Raw genomic sequence first — 23,630 nt, forward strand, 5'->3', positions numbered from 1 at the left:
CTATACTATATATATGTCTATGGGCTATACTAGTACAGTGGTTAGTGTGTTGGGTTACGGAGTCTAGAGCCTCTGGAGTTAGAATTCAGGTAGTTCAACTTTTTATTTATTAATGCCTTTAAAAATATATCACAGTAATATTCACACAAATACCACCATCTTTCTCCCACACCCCTTTCCCAACTGGTCCTGACAAGTGATAGGACCATAGTAGCCTACTGCGGAAGCTCAGCCTAAGAGCATAACATTGCGCTTAACAAAAACAATCGGTACACCTATTTCTAATCGTACATATTTATTATTGTTAGCCTAGAATAATAAGATCTATGACAAATTGAATTAAATGACTTTTCCAAACTAATTGATAGGCCTACAACTGAGCTTAATATGATTTTTTTAAAGCATTTTTTTTTCATGTATCTTGTTTAAATAAATAATTAATTAATTTTTTTTTCATGTTTTCAATCTCATTTTACGGGAAAAGCCGCTATTAATTTTTTTGTAGTCTGTTTGACCTCTCTGTTACGTTAAGATTTCAAAAAAAATAGAAAAGCTATTGCAAATCCAGTTTCTCCATATTTTGCAAGTAACGAGAAAATTACCATTTCAGACCTTGCGATCTAGGCCTATAAGGCAGGCGATGTAAAGGCCATCTGTTTCTATGTCCGACACTGAACGAGTGTGTAATGTGGCCAGCACAACGACCTTTACTTTTCCCAGCCAATGTCAGGAACCCATTGGAGTTGAGTTGACTCATGGCTAGTCCTAAAAATCCCGAAATTCAAAATCTCTGTCTCCATCGAGATTCAAACCCGACGCGACGCTCCTCGGTTCTTATGGCCTTTCGCTTTACCCCCGCCCCACACTAGCAGTTAATAGCAATCTTTTTTTTTTTTTTTTTTTACTTAATTAGAACAAATTACGAATGGGTATTGTATGCAAGAGTTTTGTTATGAAAAAAACAAACGAGATTTACTAGGCAGTGGTTCGTGTACTCGGCAGCCTACACACGAATAGAATCGTGCCAAATGCCGCCAGGACCTGTGACCAAATGGACAGATTTCTTCCAGATGCTAGGAATAAGAGGCTCATTTGCGTCAGTTTGGCGGGGTCCTTGAGCCATTGTCCGGCTGCCCACGCTGTTGCATAGTTCCACATTGTATTGAGCCCGTCAAAATAAGGTGGCGATGCTCCTTGGGGGTGGATGGGTGAAGGTAAAAGGGCTAGCAAGCCCTTCTTTCATCTGTGCCAACTGTAACGCACTCTGTAGTTCGAAAGTCAAATGGAAATCAATGCAGCTCACAACTGGATTTGCGTAGTCGTGTGAAACACAGAGCACTCTAATCGAAGACATTGCCATTATTACAGTAATGTTACTTAAGTTTCCACCAAGGTAGGAAAACAGTACATTCCGAGTACACCAGATGTTACCATCAATTTTAGTACGAAACAAGATCGACAGTGGTTCGTAAGGGAAGTTCTGAGAGAGTTAGCCCCTAGAGGCTTATTTTTTTGTAGAGTAAACGTAACCAAAAATAACGTTTCTCCTAATGGCAGGGAGGGGGGGGGGGGCATTTGGCAGTGGAGATGGACTATTTAGTGCATTAAGTGACTTTTTGGTTTTGTAGCCTACATCATAATTACTCCTAATCCAGGTGCACTTTGTTGGGTAAGAGCATTTTTTAAAAGAAATATTTTAAAAGAAATGTCTTTTTTTTTGCATTAGGACAATAGACCTCATTCACCAATTGTAAACAAACGTTTTGCTATTCTCTATCTCTTCTATACAAATTACGCAATCCATAAAGGCTGTCACGTGATAAGTAACTTTCTTTGTTTTATCAATATTATCACATGGCGATATGTGAATGAGGTCCATTATGAAATCAGTAATGTGCCTAAGCTACCTTTGATGGTAAAACTACAAGTGAAAGTATGCATGTCAACAAATGTAGACAAATAAACAAGAGACGTTTTCCATCATTTATTGACATCTCAACAAGTAACACAATTACTTTTCATAATTTGTCATTACAAAAACAAAAATCAATAGAAACATAGTTTTGCTTTCATTTGTTCCCATCCAAATTGTAGGAAACTCATTAGAAACTATCTACAAAGGTAATTCTTTTATATACATGAAACTAAGATCCAACATTTAGTGAGATATAATGAATAAATTCAAAAGCCACATACATAAGAACAAACTATCTTAAGTCAAACTTATGATAAACCAGTTGAAAGGAATGAATGCAAATAAAACACAAGAAACAACTTAATGTTGAAAACTTTTGAAAACTGTTATTTCTTCACTAGAATAGAAGAAGAATAATCATCACAATTCACAAGAAAAAAAATGTTGGCATATGAATACCATACACATTCAATAAAACAGTTGGCATGATATGAATAGACATTCAATAAAACAGTTGGCATGGCACTTAAGGCTGGTCATCATCTTCCAGATCAGTGCCATAATGAGGGCTAGTGGGGCTGTAATGAGGAGTGTTGGGAGAGTACGCTGGACTGCTTGGGGAGTAGCCAGGCGATGCAGGGGAGGAGGTGGGCGATGTGGGAGAATACTTGGGCGATGATGATGGAGAGTAGGTTGGTGAAGCTGGAGAATAGTTGGGGGATGAAGGGGAATAAGAGGGAGAGGTTGGGGAGTAATGTGGGGAGGAAGGGGAGTAGTCTGGGGAGGTTGGGCTGTACCTTGGTGAGGTTGGGGAATATTTGGGGGATGAGGGGGAGTAAGATGGAGAAGATGGGGAATACTGTGGGGAAGATGGGGAATACTGAGGGGAAGATGGGGAATACTTTGGTGAGCTTGGAGAGTACTGCGGAGATGATGGAGAGTAAGATGGTGATGTAGGAGAATAAGATGGTGAAGATGGGCTGTACTTTGGAGAGCTAGGAGAGTATGATGGGGATGAGGGAGAGTAGTTTGGTGAGGAGGGAGAGTAAGATGGAGAAGATGGAGAGTATGAAGGAGAGGAGGGAGAATAGGATGGGGATGTAGGGGAGTATGAAGGAGACGTGGGAGAGTAAGAAGGAGAAGTTGGGGAATAATTGGGTGAAGATGGAGAATAGGATGGACTTGTGGGACTGTACCCAGGACTGGTGGGAGAATAAGATGGGGAAGTTGGGGAATAAGATGGGGAAGTGGGAGAGTATGATGGGGAAGTGGGAGAGTAAGAAGGAGAGGTTGGGGAGTATGAAGGAGAAGTGGGAGAATAAGATGGGCTTGTAGGGGAATAAGATGGGCTTGTAGGACTGTAAGATGGGCTGGTTGGAGAATAGGAAGGGGATGTAGGCGAGTAGGAGGGGCTTGTTGGGCTGTAGCTTGGAGAGGTAGGTGAATAGGAGGGGGAGGTTGGGGAATAAGAGGGGGACGTTGGTGAATATGAAGGAGATGTGGGGGAATAAGACGGGCTGGTAGGAGAGTAAGAGGGAGAAGTTGGTGAATACTTTGGACTGGTTGGTGAATAGCCAGGGCTGGAGGGGGAGTAAGATGGGGAAGTTGGAGAGTAGCTTGGGCTCTGGGGTGTAGCAATGGCTGGTGAACTTGGCAAGTAGACTGGAGATGATGGGGAGTAGCCAGGCGAGGAAGCTCCACGTGGAGATGGAATGTAAGGAGAGCTGGGAGAACCAGGAGATCCAGGCTGTGGTGACCAGCCAGGAGAATAGGCTGGAGAGTAGCCAGCTTCACTGGCAGCAGAGGGAGAGAATCCAGCACCACCTGGTGTCATGCCACTGCCTACTCCAGGAGACCAGGCACTAGCATAGCCTGGTGTGCCAACTTGACCCCATGGGGTCATCTGTGGTGACATTGAACTTGTTGGTGATCCTGCAGCACCAAAAAACATACCAGTTCCAGCTCCACCTAGAAAATAAATTAGTAAAAAACAATTTTTCATCACAAGTCTATTCTGTACAGCAGGCAATTCATAAAATATTATTTAAAATATTCATAAAATGTTTTTTTTTGAAGCTAGCTATTAAATTGATATTTAAAATTTTCAAAATTAGACTGGTATTTCATTAAATGATCTTTTATAAACTGATTAAATCAGCTTGGAAAGAGTTTAGAATATAGTGTGACCAAAATGTACCTGCTAACTGTCCAGGGCCAAGCTGAGATGGAATTTCCATACCATATTTACATTTCTCTGCATCAAGAAGCAATTCAAAGCAACCAGTTCCAATTTTAGCCAACTGCCCCAACATAATGTTTTCAGAGACACCTTTCATTGGATCAATCTCAGCATGAGAAGCAGCCTCCATCAAAATATCAACCTGAAAAAGAAATTACATTACCATTAAATATAAACTGTCAAAATTATATAGACTTACACTACTTTGACTTTTTTAATGTTTTGGTGTGAAATAAAATGAGTGTAAACTAAATAATGATCTTACCGTTTCTTCAAAAGAACACCTAGCCAGAGCACCAGTTTCCTGTCTGTTAATACCATGACGAGTAATGGCCATCAAATGACCCTTGGAGGTCATAACATCACAAAGCAGGGCCAAATGGCGATAGTTGACATAAGAACCATCAAAAGAGATGACGTGGTTCATCTCACGTTCAATAGCTTTACGCACAGCTTCAATACCCAAGGTCTGAAAGTACAGCAAAGAAATATTAAGTTTAAAAAACTAATTTATTCTTTACAAAAGTGTAAAAAAAATTTGAGAGGCAGTTTGTCATTGTCATGTCTAGTACCATTCTAGAAACATATTATTAGTGTACACTTAACACCAGGTATGGGCAAACATTTTAAAACAAAATGAAAATCTGTTAGAATGTTGATGGTCTTGTACTGGGTTAATTTTATGTCAATGTTGTGAATGAGATTTCTGTGTCAGTTTTTGTGTAATGTAATTAGTATGAATGCTGATTACACTATGTAATTTGATAAAAGGTTTTTGCTTAATAATAATAAAATTTTCTATGGCTAAATTATCAAATGTTCTCAAACAAGGCTTGGATAATAGCGTCTAATTTGTGGAATAATCTAAAAATAAAATTAGAAATTTGACTCAAAATGTCTATGGTGACAGTAAAAAGTAAAGTTTCCCCTTTCAAATCTTGCGATCTATAGAGCAGATGATGTAAAGGTCATCTGTTTCTGTGGCTCACAGTTAACAAGAGTGTCAGGTGGCCAGCATGACCAAATGCCTTTACTTTTCCTCAACAAGTGTTAGGTACCAATTAGAGATGGATGGACTCAGAGGCACCCAAAGAACACAAAATTAAATCACTGGGTTTGAAAGCCAAGCACATTACTCTCAGCCACCACACTTCCAATTGGTGACAGAACTAACGAAATATTTATTTACATTAATACTTACATCAAAAACTTCCACAATGTCATTTGTGTAGGTCCTGACAGGGTCTACATCTCTCTCGCTGAGTACCTTAGTTAAACTTGAACCGTCAGTTTCTAAGATCCACTCACTCACAGCTTTAAACTCACCCTCTTCAGTAATATGAATTCTTCTTTTGTCATCTGTATTTGGTAGATGCATGTAAACCTGGAAAAAAAGGAAGTGAACCATCCACCTTACTCTTAGTAAATTTATGTTTTTCAAATCTAACTTAAAAATCCTTGCAGAAAAGTATCCCTAATAATATTAAACACTGACTTACTTTAGCAATAGCTTCAATGCCTTGTAGAGACATGTCAGACAAAAGATTGGCTTCAATACAACGCAGAAAAACATCATCCTCCATTTTGTCAACCACTTCTTCTTCCTAAATACAAATAAAAGCAGATGAAAACAAAAAAAATCATCGTGAAGACTTAAAAAATCTGAACTGCTAAATATACACAACTATTTGTTATACTTGCATCTTGGTATTTGGTATTGTCTGAATTCATAATTCTTATTCTCAGTACCAACTTCTCAGCATTATCATCATTGAAAATACAGTTCAGATCATCACCAAACCCAGATTGAATTTTCTCAGAGATCTGTTCCATGGTGAGTTTTTTGTCTGTCATACGCTTTCTGTCAAGTTCAATACGAAGAAGCCAAGGAGATATTCTTGAGGCATCAAAATCTGGCATCTCATAATAGATACTGACCTAAAAAAAATAATTTTCAGAAATATGTTGAAAGCAAGACAAATTTAAACTAATGCAAGCACTATTTTTTTGAAGGAGAAAATGTGAATTAAAGATAATGGACAGTCCTGACCCTGGCACCAACCAAAGACCTTCTTGATTTGACAGCTCTGTCAAGCAGCAACACTGGACAAGGTGAAGACATTTCTCAAAAAGCAAATAAGGCAGCCAGAAAAAAATTTTCTAAGGCAAGAAGAAGGAGTGAGCAGTTTGTCAATACACTAATGCAGACAATTTCTGAGAGAGGAGTAGAATACCTCCAGAGAATACTCATGTAGCTAGTAAATGGTAAACAAAAAATGATCAAATTAGTTAACTTAAGAACTTACCCATTCTTGGTCTTCAGCAATCACAGTGTTCATTGGGTCAGGGTCATAATAAATAGCTGTATTGGCTGTGACCCTACGAAGTGTTGTATGCTCCAGGCGACACAAGACATCTTTGCATCTCTCTGCATCACGTGCAGCCTGACCCAATAGGTACACAGTGAGAGATGGGGTTTTGGGTTTCTTGGAGATATTTATAATCTCTTTCAAACGAGGCACACCAAGTGTGACGTTTTTGGCAGATACACCAGCATAATGGAAAGTGTTCAGTGTCATCTGGGTTGCAGGTTCTCCAAGAGATTGGGCAGCCAGAGCGCCAACCATTTCTCCAGGATGTGCCTAGAAATAAAAGAAATATTCCTTTACAGAAATAGATGTATCCTTTTTCAGACTGCAAGATTTATTTTTTTTTACAGCTCAATAATTACCTTTAAGTATATCAACACATTTCAATAACCTATTTTCAAATTTATGACTGATTGCAACACACTTTTAAAAAAATTATTTAGTAAGTCATTTTTGCAACAATCGTACTATCATTGTGTGTGTGTAAAATAAACAATTTATAGTTTCCATTTTTATTTTAAAAGCCATGCACTAAGCTATAATTTTCTCAGTGAAAATTTGTTCCTGTAATATTTTGTAGCCATAGTAGTTACCTGTAGAGCTTTATGACAATAATCATAGTAACAATGTCAGCAAAATCATATTTACAATATAATTTAATTCATCTGATTTTACTGACACTGGCCATTTTGATCAATTATTTTTTAAATGTATTTACCAGTAAAAACAGAAAAATGTATATCTTTTAGAATTTATTTTCCTTTAAGAAATAAGTATATTCATTAAGAACCCTAATAGCCAAAAAAACTAAAAAGTATTGAATAAAAGTTTATTGGCAAGACATGTCATGTCCATCCAATGTTACACATTTTTTTTTATTTCAGTGATTGTCAATTCTTAAATAAAAAAAAACAATCCAATAAATCAAATGACTAATACCAAACCAATCAGCAGTGTATTTTAACAAGAGAAAAACAAATAGCTAGCTATGATGCAAGTATTTTCTAAAAATAAAAATTAGGCCTAAACCTAGCAAAATAAAAACATGCCCATTCTCAAATAGTTCTGAGAGGCTTCAATGATCTCCCTACAAATGTGCCTTACCATTGCCTGCTGGAACTTGGTTTCTATTTCACCAAGCACCCATTCAAATGCCTCAGAAGTTAGACAGTGCTCTTCAGCCACACGCTTGGTGCACAATGTTGATCTAATCAAAGCCTTCATCAACAGAGTGGCATTCTCATTAGCTTGGTAAGAGATCCTGTCCTCACCCACTACAATAACTAGCCTACGGCACAAGTCTCTGACACCTAGAGATGCAAAGTGAATCTTCATTAGCCAATCATTGAGCATTTATATTGGTAGATTTTATCAATGCTAAGCCTGGATATGTTTTTTGTCACAATTAGTCATTTAAATTAATCAAAGAAATAGAAAGTGTACTAGTTTAATATTTTTAATACAAATATCTACAATTTTTTTTTTTTTTTGAGTCACAACTTTCAAAAGGAATAAACCAAATGTCTAACCTTCTATGACTTTCAGAGGATGCAGATCAGAGGGTTTGCGTTTATCAATTCTAAATATTTTCTGTGCATTCCACATGATTCTGTCCATGTTACAGGGCAACACAATGCGGGCATCACCAGTTGAAAACACTTGTCGGATGTTAGACCTGTCTTCATTCAATTGTTCCCATTCTCTTTCTATTTCAGCCATCAGACTGGCATCGCCCATCATGTCTTTGATCACCTCTTCATTCAAATGTTTCCTCATAGACCTGACATTAATTAACTAGTTTAGATTTGTGCTTTCTTATAGTAATAAAATAGACAGTAAACACATGAACTCCTACTGCGAAAAAATGTGTTCTACTGTCAACTCCCAATACATTGCTATGTTGTAGGAAGTTACCAGAAGATTTTAAACTATTGTCTACTAAGTGCATTTATGTCTCGTACAGAACGAGAATATTATTTTTAGAGAGACTGAAATATTTTGGAAGCTTATGTTGGAAGCTTTTGAGATGAAAGTTTATACCCCAATCAATCTATGTCAAAGCTAAGTTGTACTTTTTAAAATGACAGTTAAAGGTTGCTAAAAGTATCAAATGTCCTCAGTAAAAAATTAGAGTGAATAATAAGATATCATATTGTATCAATCTTGATGATCATCATTAGACACTTGTACTTTTTATAGTATACCTTATAACATTAAGTAGTTAGTTGACATTCATCGTAATAAAAACAAGTAAATAACAAAGTAACTTCTTGAAATAAAACCTACCTCTCATTTGTAGCATCAAAACGGAATCTTTTTTCAAATGCTTTATCTGATGGCTTAAGAGTAGGAATAGACTGAAACTCTACCCAGCATGCATCAAGTCCATCCTCACCGTACCTCAGCTGAACCAGTTGTTCAACTTGATTTCTCACAGTGCCGTCATATTTGACCATCACACTCTCCATGGCCTTGATCAACCGACGTTGAATGTAGCCTAAAAATGTTAAGTACACTATAACATTAACAGATTCATAGCAAATGTATTCTACAAAATAGTTGTATAAAATACAAATGTTGAGCAAAATTAAAATACAATATGTTGTTAAAGATTACTTTTAATATTATATCAAAAGTCTTCAGAAAAAAATTAGAGTGAATAATATATTGATATCATTTGAGCATCAATATAAACTATCATCATCAGACAATTGCAAAATGTTTAAATATATTTTCAATCATAGAATAGACAAAGATTTTCAAATGGTTTGATATTAAGTTATCTGTTCCAGTGTAAATTTTAGACTATCACTAAATCTAGCAAAAGACAAAAGTTACTTTTCTTTAATAAAAAAAACAAAAAACTGACCAGTTTCTGCAGTCTTGACAGCTGTATCAATAAGACCTTCACGACCTCCCATAGCATGGAAGTAGAACTCAGAAGGCGTCAGACCGGCTAGATAAGAGTTCTCCACAAACCCTCTGGACTCAGGACCATAATCATCTTTGATGAAATGAGGTAGTGTGCGATATCTAAAACCAAATGGGATACGTTTTCCTTCAACGTTCTGCTGACCCACACAAGCAATGACCTGAATACAAACACAGTTTAGTGTAGAAAGACAACAATAGACTTCACAAGTCAAATTGTAGCAGCCATGATCCTAAGAAAATGGTCAATTAAGAAATAATTTCACTAAAGTACAAGTTACTATGTAAGAAAAAAAAAACTACCTGAGAGATGTTAATCTTTGATCCCTTGGAACCAGAAACGACCATAGACTTGAAGTTGTTGAATTCTGACAAGGACTGTTGGGCTTTACTACCAGTCTTGTCACGAGCAGCATTCAGAATTCTGTTCACCTGAAATTTTGTTTTCAAACAAAATAAACTTTTTTTTCTTTTTGCCCCATATGAAGGGTGCAAATGGTGAATTCTGATGTCATAACTTATTGACACTCATCAAATCATTATATAACCTATAGAAAACTAGTTAGCATAGAAATAACAAATAGACTACTAATTATACTATTACTAAAAACTAAGCATTTTTTTCTTCAATGGATAAAAAAAAAGTGTACCATAATAAACTATATTTTGGCCTTGCATCATTGAAATTCTTAAAGACTACTCAAGTGAAAAAGTAGCCAACCTGATTTTCAAAAGTCTGTCGAAGAGTATTACCAGGTGTGGGTTCAAGTTCATCATTGTGTGCTTTTTCAATAACGTCTATCACATCATTCTGACAACAGAAATAAGAATATTTTGTAGTACACAAACATAATGTTTTTTTTTAGCTATTGTTTATTTTAAGATATTTTTAAAATAAAAGTGAAGACACCTTGGAGTATTAATGAGGGTTTGTTCTGTTCTACATTATTGAATATATATATACACTTTATTGTTCTATATTTCAATTTTATCTTTTATTTGCCATGCTCAACCAAGCATTTACAACCTCGGTCAGAGGTAAAATAATTGAAAATTGCTAGACTTTTCAACAAGTTGACCATATCCAGTCCATTTAATATTTGATCAAAATTATCTATAAAAAAAAGTACAAGAGCAAGAGAAGTTTACATGAAAACAAAAGTTACCTTAGCATTCCTGATAGTGTCCTGAATATCTTGGTAAGTCTGTTGGTCAGCAATAGTGTCACCAATACCAATGCTGTGGCCCTCTATAAGCAGCCAGTTGTTGACCACTGTCTGAATGTTGCCATAGAACTCTCCAGCTATATCATGACCCATCTCCAAGAACACAATGTGAACCAATGAGCCAGCAGAAGTACCCAGAGCCTTTTTACAAATGATGCCACTGATGAGTTCAGCATCTTCAATTAACACCTGTCAAATATACATATCAGTATTAAAGAAGGATGGACATGACAATGAATACATATTTATAGATTTCTCAACAAAAAATTTAATAAAAAAAAAAAAAAAATATATAGATTTCTCAACATAAAATTTAATAAAAAAAAAAAGTCCTCAGAAAAAAATTAGAGTGTCTTGTTATATTTCATAATGCTTCAAAATAGTTATTTCATCACTGGACATGTGTTAACATTCTAAATACAGGAACCATAGATTATATATATATATATTTTAACACCTTCCCTTTATGTCAAGTAAAATTGATATAAAGAAACATTATTAAGAATAAAATAAGATCTGCTATACACACCCTGGTATCTCCTGGAGAGATCCACTTGTAAGGACCATTGTCCTCAGAGTCTGGATGTGTAGAGTGGGTTCTGTTACAGTTGACACGGCCTGGGATGATAAGGGAGAATAACTGTTTACCTGTCCACAGTGGTACAGGTTTCAGAATGGCTGGCTGAGGCATGCGTCCATCCCAAGTGGGCAGAAACATCAACAGATTCATCATTTGGGCCTGTTGATACAAGTATACTGCAATCAACTTTTTTAAGTAAAAAAATAATGCTTTTCTACATTTACTTGTGGTCCAAGGAAACAAAAAAAAAAAAAAATTATTATTACACAGAAATTAGTTTTTCAAAACTTTTTATTTCAAAACTGGCTACAAATGATACAAGATTTAATTTTTTTTTTTAAATATTTGTTTCTATTATTTGTTAGAAATGTTACTTACAACAAAATATTTAAGTGAGTGATATTTCATTATTTCAAATTCAGCTATGCATTATACTTGCACAGCAAATTAAACTAATTAATATCAAAGATTCAATTGAACAAGTTTGATTTTACAATTAGCTATGTTTTCCTAATAGAATTTTGATAACTTTTTTTTTTCTTAAACTTTTGCTCTTGTTTAATATCATTGTTTAATATATCAGATTATATTCAACTTGAAGGAAAGGAATTTCTAATGCATTAACTCACCCTGTCTATGAAGACATCTCTTTTAGTCATTTTTCTGACAGCACAAAGTGTGTCCTGTACAATACCCATGACAGGTCTATTAGCCTGTGGTGTGATGATCATACGAGGAACAGCAGCCAAGTTGTAAATTTCTGCTCTTGTCTCCAAAGACTGTGGCAGATGCAGATTCATCTCATCTCCATCAAAGTCAGCATTGTATGGTGTTGTTACACTTTATAAATACAGTAAGACATGTTATGAAATATTCACACATTTATTGATACTATCCATACAAGCTAATCCATTCATGTCAGACATCCAAGCCTTGTCCTCAGAAAAAAATTAGAGTGTCTTGCTATATATCATGATTAACTCAAATACAAATTTCATCATGGGAACCAACAAGGCCTGCTTCAGTCTATTATGCTTTTGTAAATCCTATACAAAAAAAATTAAGTATGTTAATTTGAAAAATTTTTTTTTAATGTAAAGTGCAGTAATAAAATACCTGAGATTAAGCCTAAAGGTAGACCAGGGTAATACTTTCACCCTATGACACATCATACTCATCTTGTGCAGGGTGGGCTGTCTGTTGAAGACCACCACATCATTGTCTATCATGTGTCTCTCCACCTAAACACACAAGACATTATTTCTCACCCTGTCAAATGCTGTTTATAATTAACTCTAAACTATCCAGGTGGTTCATGCTATTAATACATGTAGGGGCAAAATTGTGCGCTCACCTTGTAGCCTATCTGTAAGTGTATGTCACTAGCTTTGGGGTGGTACCTCAAATCAATGCGCTCACCATTGTCTCGGACAATGTATTTGGCACCAGGGTACTGATTGGCACCCCTCCTGACCAGATTCTGCATCCTGAAAACATAAAAGAATTCCTTATCAATATACAACATTAGCAAACTATTCTTAAATAACTTTGGCTTTTTTGTTATCCTCAGAGAAAAAAATTAGAGTAAATGTTGGTCACCATGATTCAGTAAGCCAAACAAGAAGTCATCAAAGGATAACTCAGTAATAGAAACAAAAACAAGAAGTCATCACTCAAACAGTCATTGAATAAATTGATGACAAAAAAGACACTTAAACAAAAACATGTAATATAACAAACAACGAGCATGAAATAGTTACTTCTATTAACACACGTACCTGTCAATGTTAAAGGGAGTGACCAACTCTGGGAATGTCATGTTTTGGGCAATAGTTCTTGGTACACCGACCTGGTCAACTCTTAGGTTAGGGTCTGGTGTGATGACAGTTCTGGCTGAAAAATCCACACGTTTCCCCATGAGATTTCCCCGAACTCTGCCCTCTTTACCTTTCAATCTTTGCTTGACAGATTTTAGAGGTCTACCAGACTTTTGCACAGCCTAGAATAGAATACATTAGCAAAAAAGGTTTTAGCATAACTTTCAGTAAAGCTACTCATAACATTTACCAAAACCCTCACCCTAAATATTGCAATAAGTTTGACTATTTTTGTACATATCCATGTCCCTACCTTTGGCAGGCCAGGAATTTCATTGTCAACCAGAGTGGCACAATGATACTGTAACATTTTTGTATCTTCTTGAATAATATGAGCTGCTGCACCATTCTGCTCATTTCTTCTTAGTTGGTTGTTGGCTTTCACAATATCAGACAGTTTGTGCGTTAAGTCATCCTACATTATAATACAAATCAAGGGCAAACAGTTAAACATTTTAAATCACAATGATACAGCTAAACACTTTCAACTATTTTTTAATTAAGGACATTAGTTTTTAGAAGTTTTCCAAATACAAATTTGAAATTTGTGAAAAGGACTTACAATAGAAGAAAGGTATTTAGAAAAAAAAAAAGGAACAAACCTGATTTCTTGCTGAGCCAAACATAACTACTGCTGGCCTGACAGGGAGAGGCGGCACTGGAAACACTGTGACAATCATCCAGTCAGGACGTGCATACTTAGGGTCCATGCCAAGTACTATGCACTCCTCATCTGTGATCCTCTTAAAGATTTCCAGCACCCTCTCAGCAGTGACTTGGATTTTTTTTTCCTGGGATTCTTCATTGGTGTGCTTCCATTCAGCCATAAGTTCCAGGCCATTTCTTCTGATGTTGGGCTGATAACGACCACAACCTCCATGACTCTAAAATTACATGATTTTTTTTTTTACATTAATATGATATAAAAATTTCTAAAATCTCAAAGTAACTGGTCTTCAAAACTCTGCCCATGTTCCTGATTAACTGAGGAAATGGTCTCTGACATTAAATTTATATTACTTTAGTAACACACTACACCCTTGATTGACATTTTTATGTTCCTAAGGGCCCTGACTGATTCATTCACTTATCACTAATTCTCCCACCTGCTGTGGGACCACCGTGGATGTAGAACAACTAAGATATTTTTATGATCGTAACCGCAGCCATTAAATTAAAAAAAAAAAAAACAATTTTTTTATCCGCTATTTTGACCCATGTTTTTTTTTAAAAGCAGACATATCACAAATTTACACTTTTGTTATTAAATAAAATACTTCCTACTTCCTGTTCGCTCCATAGCCTGATTCCTTTTTAAAATGTAGATCTAGACAATAGTCCACACCTGACAAAAATATACTAGAATTCCCAGGCCCAACATAGCTATGTAGAGGGGGTGCTATATAAAGTGGGCCATACTCATTGAACTTAACAGATAACAGATACTTAAATTTACAAGCCAAAAGTATAATAATCGGGAAGAAACAAACGAAAAAATAAGGGAGGTAGGGTGTTCCTGCCAAAAAAACTGATAGAATACAGAAAAATAAGAAGAATACACTTTAAAGCAAAAAAAAAAAAAAAGGGGGGGGGGGGGAGGGGACGAGACAAATTAACTGGCATAGTCTGTGTTGAATTTGTGTTTACAATATAAAGATAATCACTTACCTTAGGGGCTTCATTTTCTTGGTTTTCACCTCCACCTTCCTCCTCCTCTTTCCTTTTCTCCATTTCATCTCCTCCTTCACAAATTTTTCGTGTTCGGCACAGATTGTAAACATGTGCCAAACGCTTTTGAGGGTAACCTTTGGATTTACTGATAACATCTTTCATTTTGGGGTGTGACTAAAAGCAAACATTAAAAAGAATTCAGACTATATAACTAGAGAAATGGCATATAATTTTAAAAAAAAGTTACTAATACTTATGAATATATATATATATAATAATAATAAAAAAAAAAAGGATAATTACTGGGTCCATAAGCAGTTTGGAACAGAAAAAGCAAACACATCTGAGAATTTTTATTGTTTTTGTCAAGAATGCCACATGAAACACTGGCTTGGCAAGTTCGATGTGCCCAAAGTGACCAGGGCATTCTGTCATGTTGCCAGCACAGGTCTGACATCTGGAAGTTCTATCTACCACACCTTGTCTGGGATCCATAAGGCCACCAAGTTTGGGGCGTCCCCCTTCCATTGTTTCTGGATATTTGATACCTCCATTGTCTGTGACAGACATGCGACGCTGAAAAAATGTTGTGAAATTAAATTCAATCAAAATGTCAAATAGTCTTGGAATTTAATTAATGGTATTGATCAAAACAACAGTCTATAATCCTTACTGATAAACAATTGCACATAGATGTGTGTATATTAGGTTATTAAAACAAAAAGGGGAGAAGATGGTCTGGATTTTCTTGTGAAGTAATTTCTTTTGTAAGTATTAAAAAACATTAAAAGATTTGCTTGATGTGATGCTTGTATGTAAAGGTCATACTTTTATATATATATATATATATATATATATATATATATATATATATATATATATATAAACAGTATTATTAAATAAAGTGTTAATAAGAGGCTCATACGGCACAGTGGGTTATAAATAATAATTTCCCCCATACTGAATCATACATTTTGTTATGTGCCAAGGCTGAAAGTATCTATTTGGGATCTCTAAAATAAAAGTATTGAGCTGATAAGAGAAAAGATTTTTCTGCAGGGGAGATGTTGAATGTTTTTCACACTAATTTTTTTACAGTAATTTCTAGAAATTTGCAACTCAATCTAGAATGGCTAATTATAGATCTAGGTCAGGAAATTCCTTGATGCTACTAGAATTAAAAAAAAAACCATAAAGGAACAAAATGTTAAGAAGGTTAAGAATAATTCAGGTTCTAGTTAGTTTGGCATAATAATTTATATTTTAGTGTATTTGAATTCATTTTATATAGATCTAATAAGAGTTTCTTTGCTCACGAAGACCTTCCTTTCTTACTATATGGAACAGTACCAGGGAAAAAAAAAAAGGCAGAGAAAGCGTTGGGAAGACAACATAGAAATAATAGAATGGATGGACCTGCCATTGAAAGAGGTTCTATCTTACTATCTAAGGCAAAAGACAGAGAGGAATGGAGAAAGATGGTTTACAAATTTTGTATTGTGCCCCAACAATCCAACAGGGATAGATTCAATTCAAGGATTGTTCTTCTTTGGTTTGATCTACAATACTTAAAGACAATATAATTAATGTATGATTGTATATATGATTGTATTATATGGTTCTATTATAATCATAAAATTTAGTAGCTTGAAATCCCTCTTGCATGTACCATTCTTCAAAGGCAAAGGGGTTCTTTGATGGTAAGATTTCACATACTTTAGATCTGTTTAATTGTCATCTAGAAAGATTCTAGAACTTTCTACTATTTCTAAATCTAGTGAGCACTCAACCTCACTACTGTGTACACCAACTATGGTAGATTCTTATAACTGAACACCGACTTTCGGGAACTAGGTCAATTTTTTATTTTATTTTTTTATTTGGTGAAGGTTTAACTTACAAAAAAACTGAAAGCAGACTCTTATTCTGCAACTAAAGGACTATAAAAATAGCTGTGTTCCTTTGAATTACCACCCATAGTCAAGATTTTATTTTAAAATAAATTAGGTCACTTCATGCTCCTACTTTGAACGCAGTTTTTGGGCTTTCTCCTTTAGTTGAAGAGTGAGCACCGGTCTTGAACACCACTATGTAATTGCTAATAAATTATATCTGTGTTACTTATTTATTTAGATTGTAGTAAAAGAAGTAGATTCAATTTTGCAATATGTATTTATAGTCTATTTCCTCATATACTCTCTCTCTTTCTCTTTATATATATATATATATATACCCGGTATATAGTTTATTTATTTAAATACCTATATAATCTATGTGTAGAAACTGTATTTTGTCTTTATTTTAACTCCCATCCAAGGACCCTCTTCTTGTTTTCATAATTTGGATGTTCGTTTTGTGAAACCTTAACATCCCCTCCCTCCCATAGATGCTTATAATTCTTTTCATGACTCTCTCCCCCTTCCCTCCACTGCCTGTTGGATAGTTTGTGACACTACACGCTGAGTGTATACCTCTCCTCACTGCCAGCTTATCTTGCGTGATCACATGCAGTGGGCATGGTCTCTGTCTTCAAATTAGCAGCCCACACTTTTTCTTTCATTCATAAGTTATATATTCTAGATATCTCTATCTAGGTCATGTTTATTCATTGAAAAAATCATAGATTTATTAATCCCAATAATATTTCTTAATACGATTTTGCTGTGTTCAAAAAGGAGAATGAGCTGAATTCATTATTATTTGTTTGGACACCCCCTTTTTAAATTTTATTTAACAGCTAACGGTATAAATGTGATAGGAATGTCTTTCTAAAGATGTTTGGAAGCTTATTTTGATATGCCCATCAGCCTACGATCAAACAGGCTCATGATATAGCCTTCATCCCTTATATGGGTATGAATTGCCAGGGGAGGTTAAAACAACAGCTTAACATACATGGTTACCGAGAATCTAAATAACTGCCATCTGCTTTGGAAAAACGGAACAAAATTACCGGAATTTATCTAAAATTGGACATGCGCAGTCCCGAAACGTCGTTTTTAGCTCCAAACATAAAAACAAATGAATTACAAACAAAAAAAAGCGACCCATTCAAAAAGGAGAATTCGATGGGGTGTTCAAACTATAAGAGCCTCCACTAGATTATTCTAGATTGACTAGAATGTTACATTGTTAATCGTATGAAAGATCCGAAAGGAGCTTTAAATTTAAGTGTAACAATGATTGGTACATAGATCTAGATTTATGAATTACAACTGTCAACTAGGTCATTTTATTTTTTTCATAATCATGATAATATATAATCTGAAAATGAAAATCTAAATTTTAGATTTTATCACAAGACATGCATGGATGATGGAATGTAGACTAGCTTCTCTAGGTCTAGATTAGCCTTAGGTAGCCTGATTATAAAAAAGGAAACATTGTTTGAGCAAAACATACTATTTCTTCTGGACCCAGTATTCCAAATTGAATCTTTTTCACATCTCTTAACGGGGCGTTTGAGTCTCCAGTGTATCCAGCTGCGACCGTCATTTTTTAAAGTTTTAGCTTTGTCAGCAATCTAACGAAAGACGCTTTAAAGCGTCAGTCGCTTAGGGATATCACAAATTAGGAAATTCGTCAGATTTAATCTAGATCTTATGTCATCAAATCCAGTATATATAAACAAACAATTCATTCAGTTCATGACAGAAATGAAGTAATAATCTTCTCCTCATCCAACTCCGTCAGTCATGCTAAATAACTACGCGTTAATCTGAAACATCCGGTTTAATGTTTGAGATTATATAGAATACTGAATAAAAACGGGGATGCCGATAGTATTTCACGGACTTTTCTTATTGCCATATTGCACATACATTTTTAGGTTAATTGTTTTGGCCATATAACTAAAAATATTCATTTTTTTAATGATAAACTTAATAAATATACATAAATCATTTTATAAATTCCATACAAGCAATTTAGTGACGATTAATGTTTTACAATTCTGTTAACTTCTTAAACAGCTCATTAGACATACATATCAAACTGACCTGGCATAATGGCAGTTGAGGGTATTTCACAGAATATATATTTATATAGGTTTGTGCGGTATTTATTCCAGACACAGTTCTTCAGTGTTTTAAGCTGTTTTACAATGATTGCACACAAAATGGAATGATGTTTAGAGGCCAAAGTACCACACGCGTTTAAAGGGTTAATCTATGTGGTTATGCAAGACTACAGCAGGTTTTCTCATCTCTGACACAAAGCTTTTTTCTCATCTGTACAATTTTAATTTTGTAAGATATTTCTAGCTGCCCTCATTCGCCTGGTTCCTCAATGCCAGTCTATGATAAATATAATGCTGACCCCTGAGCGGGTATAGTAGGTCCCTATAGGTATAGTGTTTCTATGGGACATTTGTTCTGAACCCTCGATATAGAGTTGAGATAATCATGCCAGCGCTAGGCGAGCGTAGTATCACGTAATTATCGTCTTTTTCGAAATAACGTCTGTAATTTAAATTTATACGATAAAACACACTATAGGCGACACCAATTCAGGGGGTGACAGCTAAGTGGGCCCCCTACCCTACAATATTGATTTTAAAAATCCGAATTTTGACGGTCAGAAAAGTTTAGGGAACGTTTGGATATTACGTAACACCAAAAGCACTTTTACCCCTCCTTCCTCCCTTCATTTATAACAAATAGTAAAAAAAAAAAACTCACCCCCCTCCGGTAGAGTATCGGCGCTTCGATGACGTATTTATTTTTTTTTCACAATATTGTACATATACAACGGGCGGCCGCCGAATAATTCTTCGAAAAAACCGTGGTGTTAAAAATAAACGGAGTATTTGTTTCCATCAAAGCAAGAAACTCGTATAGCTTTACTTAATATCAATCTGCAACACTTTATTCAATACTTAGTTTCTATCTCACAACACCGACAGCCTAGCCGTTCAACTGTCGTTCTGAAGTCCTGACCTCACGTTACCACCGCTAGGCTGACCCATTCAGCCACTGGACAGGTACAGGACAGGAGGGTAACTTAAGAATGACACTCATCATCCACCACAAACACACATACACCGAAATCCTTTCACAATACCGTGGTAAGTGAAAGTCGGACCTGCGAAAGACAAAGGGATAGCTTGAATAACTAGCACAGATTGCTTGATGTTACATTGTTTCTAGCAAAGCGAAATTTCGGCATATCGTAGTCATATTGAAGATGAATCTTCATTAAATAAACATATTTTCCATGAGACGGTGTAATCCAAATATGACACACTATTAAAAGAATAAAATACTTTAAGATGTTTTCTTTTAAGAAAAGGAGGGTGGGGAAGCTGATAAGACCAGTTCTTCATCTTAAAAAGTGTGGAATAGGATGGTCTTGATTATGTTGATGTGACGAACAGAGGCAGCCTTACCGGTGCGTGGGGCTCTGGGCGTGTCAAATCATGGCCACGAATATCTCTACGATGGGCTGAGGGTGACAAAATTTAAGAATCTCTTTATCACGCCCCCCCCCCCTTACGGCGCGGGACTTGGGCGGTTGCCCCACTTGCCGATCCCTAAGGCCGCCTCTGATCAGGAATACATGGAGGAGTAGGCCTACAGAGATTTAAAAATAAAAGTTAGTTATAATGAATGTGTAGACCACTCAATATACGTCAGTCACGTAGGTCTGTAATTAGAGTTTTTCATCACGTGGAACGGTGCCATTTTGCCCTCACTTGCATAGAGAAAAGCAGCTGGAAATAGTTGGCACTTGAAAGAGACAGCTGGAGAGATCTCATGTAGGTCGCGGGACAGCCGTAACATTTGAGACTCGAAAAAGATTTAACACTATGAAACAAAACGTCTACCCTTTTACAGTGGCGAAAGGCGTCCATTCAAAGTACACTTCTATCACGTCTGCAACAAGATCGGCTAAAAAACGTCCCTTCTAAGTAGACTTAATACACTACTACTTATTTCAGCTCGGAACGGTTGATCTTTGACGTGAACAAAGCAGGCAAAACAAGACGAACTTGTAGCTTTACAACGGTTAAAGCAAACTCACTTGCATCTAATTTGACTCGAATGTCTCTAAAACTTCATCGTCGGCCTTTTCTACCCATACTTAATTTACTTTTTATTTAACTAGTGTCAGGGTACAAAGCTAGTTAAGTTCCCCTTTCAGGTCTTGCGATCTAAAGGTCATCTGTTTCTATGGCCCACGGTTAGTGAGGGTGCCATGTGGACAGCACAACGACCAACCGCCTTTACATTTCCCCAACAAATGTCAGGTACCAATTAAAGCTGGGTAAACTTAGAGGCGCCTAAAGATCTCGAAATTAAAAATCCCAGTCATCACTAGAATTCGAACCCGGGACACCGGTTTGGAAGCCAAGCGCTTTACCGCAAAACTAGTAGGAATAGGACATATTTTTATAAATTATGTTTAATTAAATGTAGATCAAAAAGGTATTTTTTTAGTCAGTTTAGGTTAGAGAGTTACGTTAGAAATTGGATTAATATTCAACTATTCCTTAGTTTGTTGTGGCACCGCACCACACACGATCTGTCGACTGTCTTTCTCAATTTCTCTGAGTCTTTTGCATTTAATATAATCTCTATCTTTGACTTTGATGACCCTGGTGCCTTTGCTACAGGAAGGGATCCGTGAGGAGATCGTGATATGACCGTATAGTTTAAGCTTGCGTTTTTCGACAGTAAGTTACACGTGGGTCCCAATTGCAATTCTGATACAATTTCGAATTTCCTCATTTGTGGTGCGGTCTTTGTAGGATTGGATACACTGGTAAAATATTAACCTTATAGTACTGCATGCTATTTTAGATGAATTTATAACAGCTTGAAAGTGTGAACATTAGTTGACAGGATGTACGGGTGAAAGAGAGTTACAGACCAACTGAAGAGGTTTTGGGGTCAATACTTGTTTTCTGTAATATAATGCTTAAAAAACGTGTCTGCAAAATAATTTCTAACTTTTCAGCCGTTAATGAGATATTAGCATTTTTAATGTGGGTTTTAGGGACACTAAAAAGTCTTATTCTCGTAGCCATTCGAGATGTGTTTCTCCCTCACTACAGGGGTCCGTGACGTCATAGTATGGAAATTAGGTCACGCTTCTAAATTTAGAGCTTAGTGTTAAGTTAAGAAGGTCAGTTTACAAAATAAATGTGGTATTCAACATTGAAGAGTTAACTTATTATGTGTGTCGTCTGCAAGTAGTTCATGTACTTAATTATCTGGACATGTCACAGTCTGTTACACACGCCAAGAACGCATACGCTCCACCCAGCAATTCATCTCATGTTGTTTTTTTTTAATATATAGATATTGAAAGTTATTTCTTTTTAATATATAAGCATTTTGAACATAAATATAAATCTACATATAATGTAAGGGCACACCTAAAATCTGCATGTGTCCGAGTGACGTAATTTGCCAACTCCTTTTTTTTATTCACTTTCCAAAAGATACATTGCATTAAAAAAAAACAACAACTTATTTTATGGTATCACAACAAATTCATCTCATGTTAATTTCATTAGGCATATATATTAATTTGTGACCCTGTTGAAGAAGGCGAACGTTTTTTTTTAAGATTTCTTTAAATTTGTCGTGCTTATAGCATGCTCAGAGCGCTTTTGGTCCAATCTCATTTGTGGACCAGTGGGGGTATCTAAGAGTTGGTTTTCCGTGCTGCCTATAGGCGCTCAGTAAACACAACTCTGCCCGAGTCGGGTGTCGAACCTCGAGCCCCCTTCTAGGTAGCCAAGCCAAGCCAAGTTCAAGCGCACTTGGCCTCTCGACCACATTTCCCACTTTATATCACGAAAGCTTCGCTTTTTTTAACACTGAGGAATAGAGCGTTGTAGACTCAATGAAAATGCATCTCATAAGCATTTCTAAATATCAAAATGCAGGAGTATAATGGAGTGTATGTGTGCATGTTTCCAAGGTAACAATGAAGAAAAGTTGCATTAGTTTTTGGTCTTGAAGTATGATGAAACCACAAGGTCTGTCACGTGGGTGATAGTAGAACGGAAGATAACCAGATATTTGAAGATTGTTAAGTCCCCTTGGTCTTGGTGCAGTAGCAGTCACACTGGTCACCAGTTTTGTAGGACCAAAGACGTTCTCGGTTCTCCAAACAAGGAAGTTTCAGAAAGCTTTATTCATGTGACTTGTAGGTTTAGCTGATTTTTGCTGAAAAGATTTATGATAGTCAAACAAAAGCCATCTTATCAGATCTCTCAAAAGCATTGGATAAAATTAATCAAATATAGAAGCCAATGAATTCTATTAGGTCATGGACTAGTTGACCCTTAGGTGAAATTATAGTAGATACAATAATATAAGGTTATGTTTGTTACGTTTTCATATTGGATGAGACTCTTTAGATATGTAAACGACAAATCACGGTTTATAAATACTTTAATCTTTATTAACACTGAAAACACTTTCTTGTTCATAGTCCTCCATTTCGGTTCTTCTCCCCTTTCAACACGCAATCGCACCATTTCACACTAAGATGCGCACGTAACAATGTTACATAACCTGCATATTAATAGTAATTTATAGCTTTTATATAGCGCTACTATCATGCTTATAGCATGCTCAGAGCACTAGGGTCCAGTCTCATTCCTGGACCTGGGAGAAGGTTTTCCTTGCAGTAAACACAACTTTGCTCGAGCCCCCTTGAAGCCAAGCCAAGTTCAAGCGTATTTGGCCTCTCGACCACGGTTCCTTCATATTTCACTGTCCGAAAAATAACGCTTCCAAGAAGCATCTCTGTTACATATATTTATATCAGACATACAAATGACCAAATAAACAAAAAGAACTCCGGTC

At 35.9% G+C, this 23,630-nt stretch overlaps 1 protein-coding gene across 2 annotated transcripts; it reads right to left on the bottom strand.

Annotated features, from left to right (window-relative positions):
• Positions 1–1,969: 1,969 nt before the first annotated feature.
• LOC106061006 (DNA-directed RNA polymerase II subunit RPB1-like) lies at positions 1,970–18,548 on the bottom strand. Of its 2 annotated transcripts, none has more exons than XM_056012129.1 (24): positions 18,211–18,548; positions 15,112–15,384; positions 14,806–14,982; positions 13,740–14,021; positions 13,391–13,552; positions 13,039–13,259; positions 12,615–12,747; positions 12,377–12,501; positions 11,890–12,100; positions 11,210–11,419; positions 10,621–10,869; positions 10,176–10,265; positions 9,758–9,886; positions 9,393–9,615; positions 8,810–9,020; positions 8,053–8,303; positions 7,628–7,833; positions 6,461–6,796; positions 5,856–6,092; positions 5,654–5,758; positions 5,356–5,538; positions 4,420–4,623; positions 4,113–4,296; positions 1,970–3,883 (listed from the first exon to the last, which is right to left on the bottom strand). In XM_056012129.1, the coding sequence occupies exons 1-24, from the start codon at positions 18,301–18,303 to the stop codon at positions 2,442–2,444; spliced, it is 5,937 nt and encodes a 1,978-aa protein (XP_055868104.1). In that variant the 5' UTR covers positions 18,304–18,548; the 3' UTR covers positions 1,970–2,441. The 2 variants fall into 2 exon arrangements, with proteins under 2 accessions (XP_055868104.1, XP_055868105.1); XM_056012130.1 differs by having other exon boundaries at positions 5,654–5,754; positions 5,852–6,092.
• Positions 18,549–23,630: the final 5,082 nt, after the last annotated feature.

The sequence above is a fragment of the Biomphalaria glabrata genome, chromosome 15 (genome assembly GCF_947242115.1).
Source record: "Biomphalaria glabrata chromosome 15, xgBioGlab47.1, whole genome shotgun sequence".
NCBI lineage: Eukaryota > Metazoa > Mollusca > Gastropoda > Planorbidae > Biomphalaria > Biomphalaria glabrata.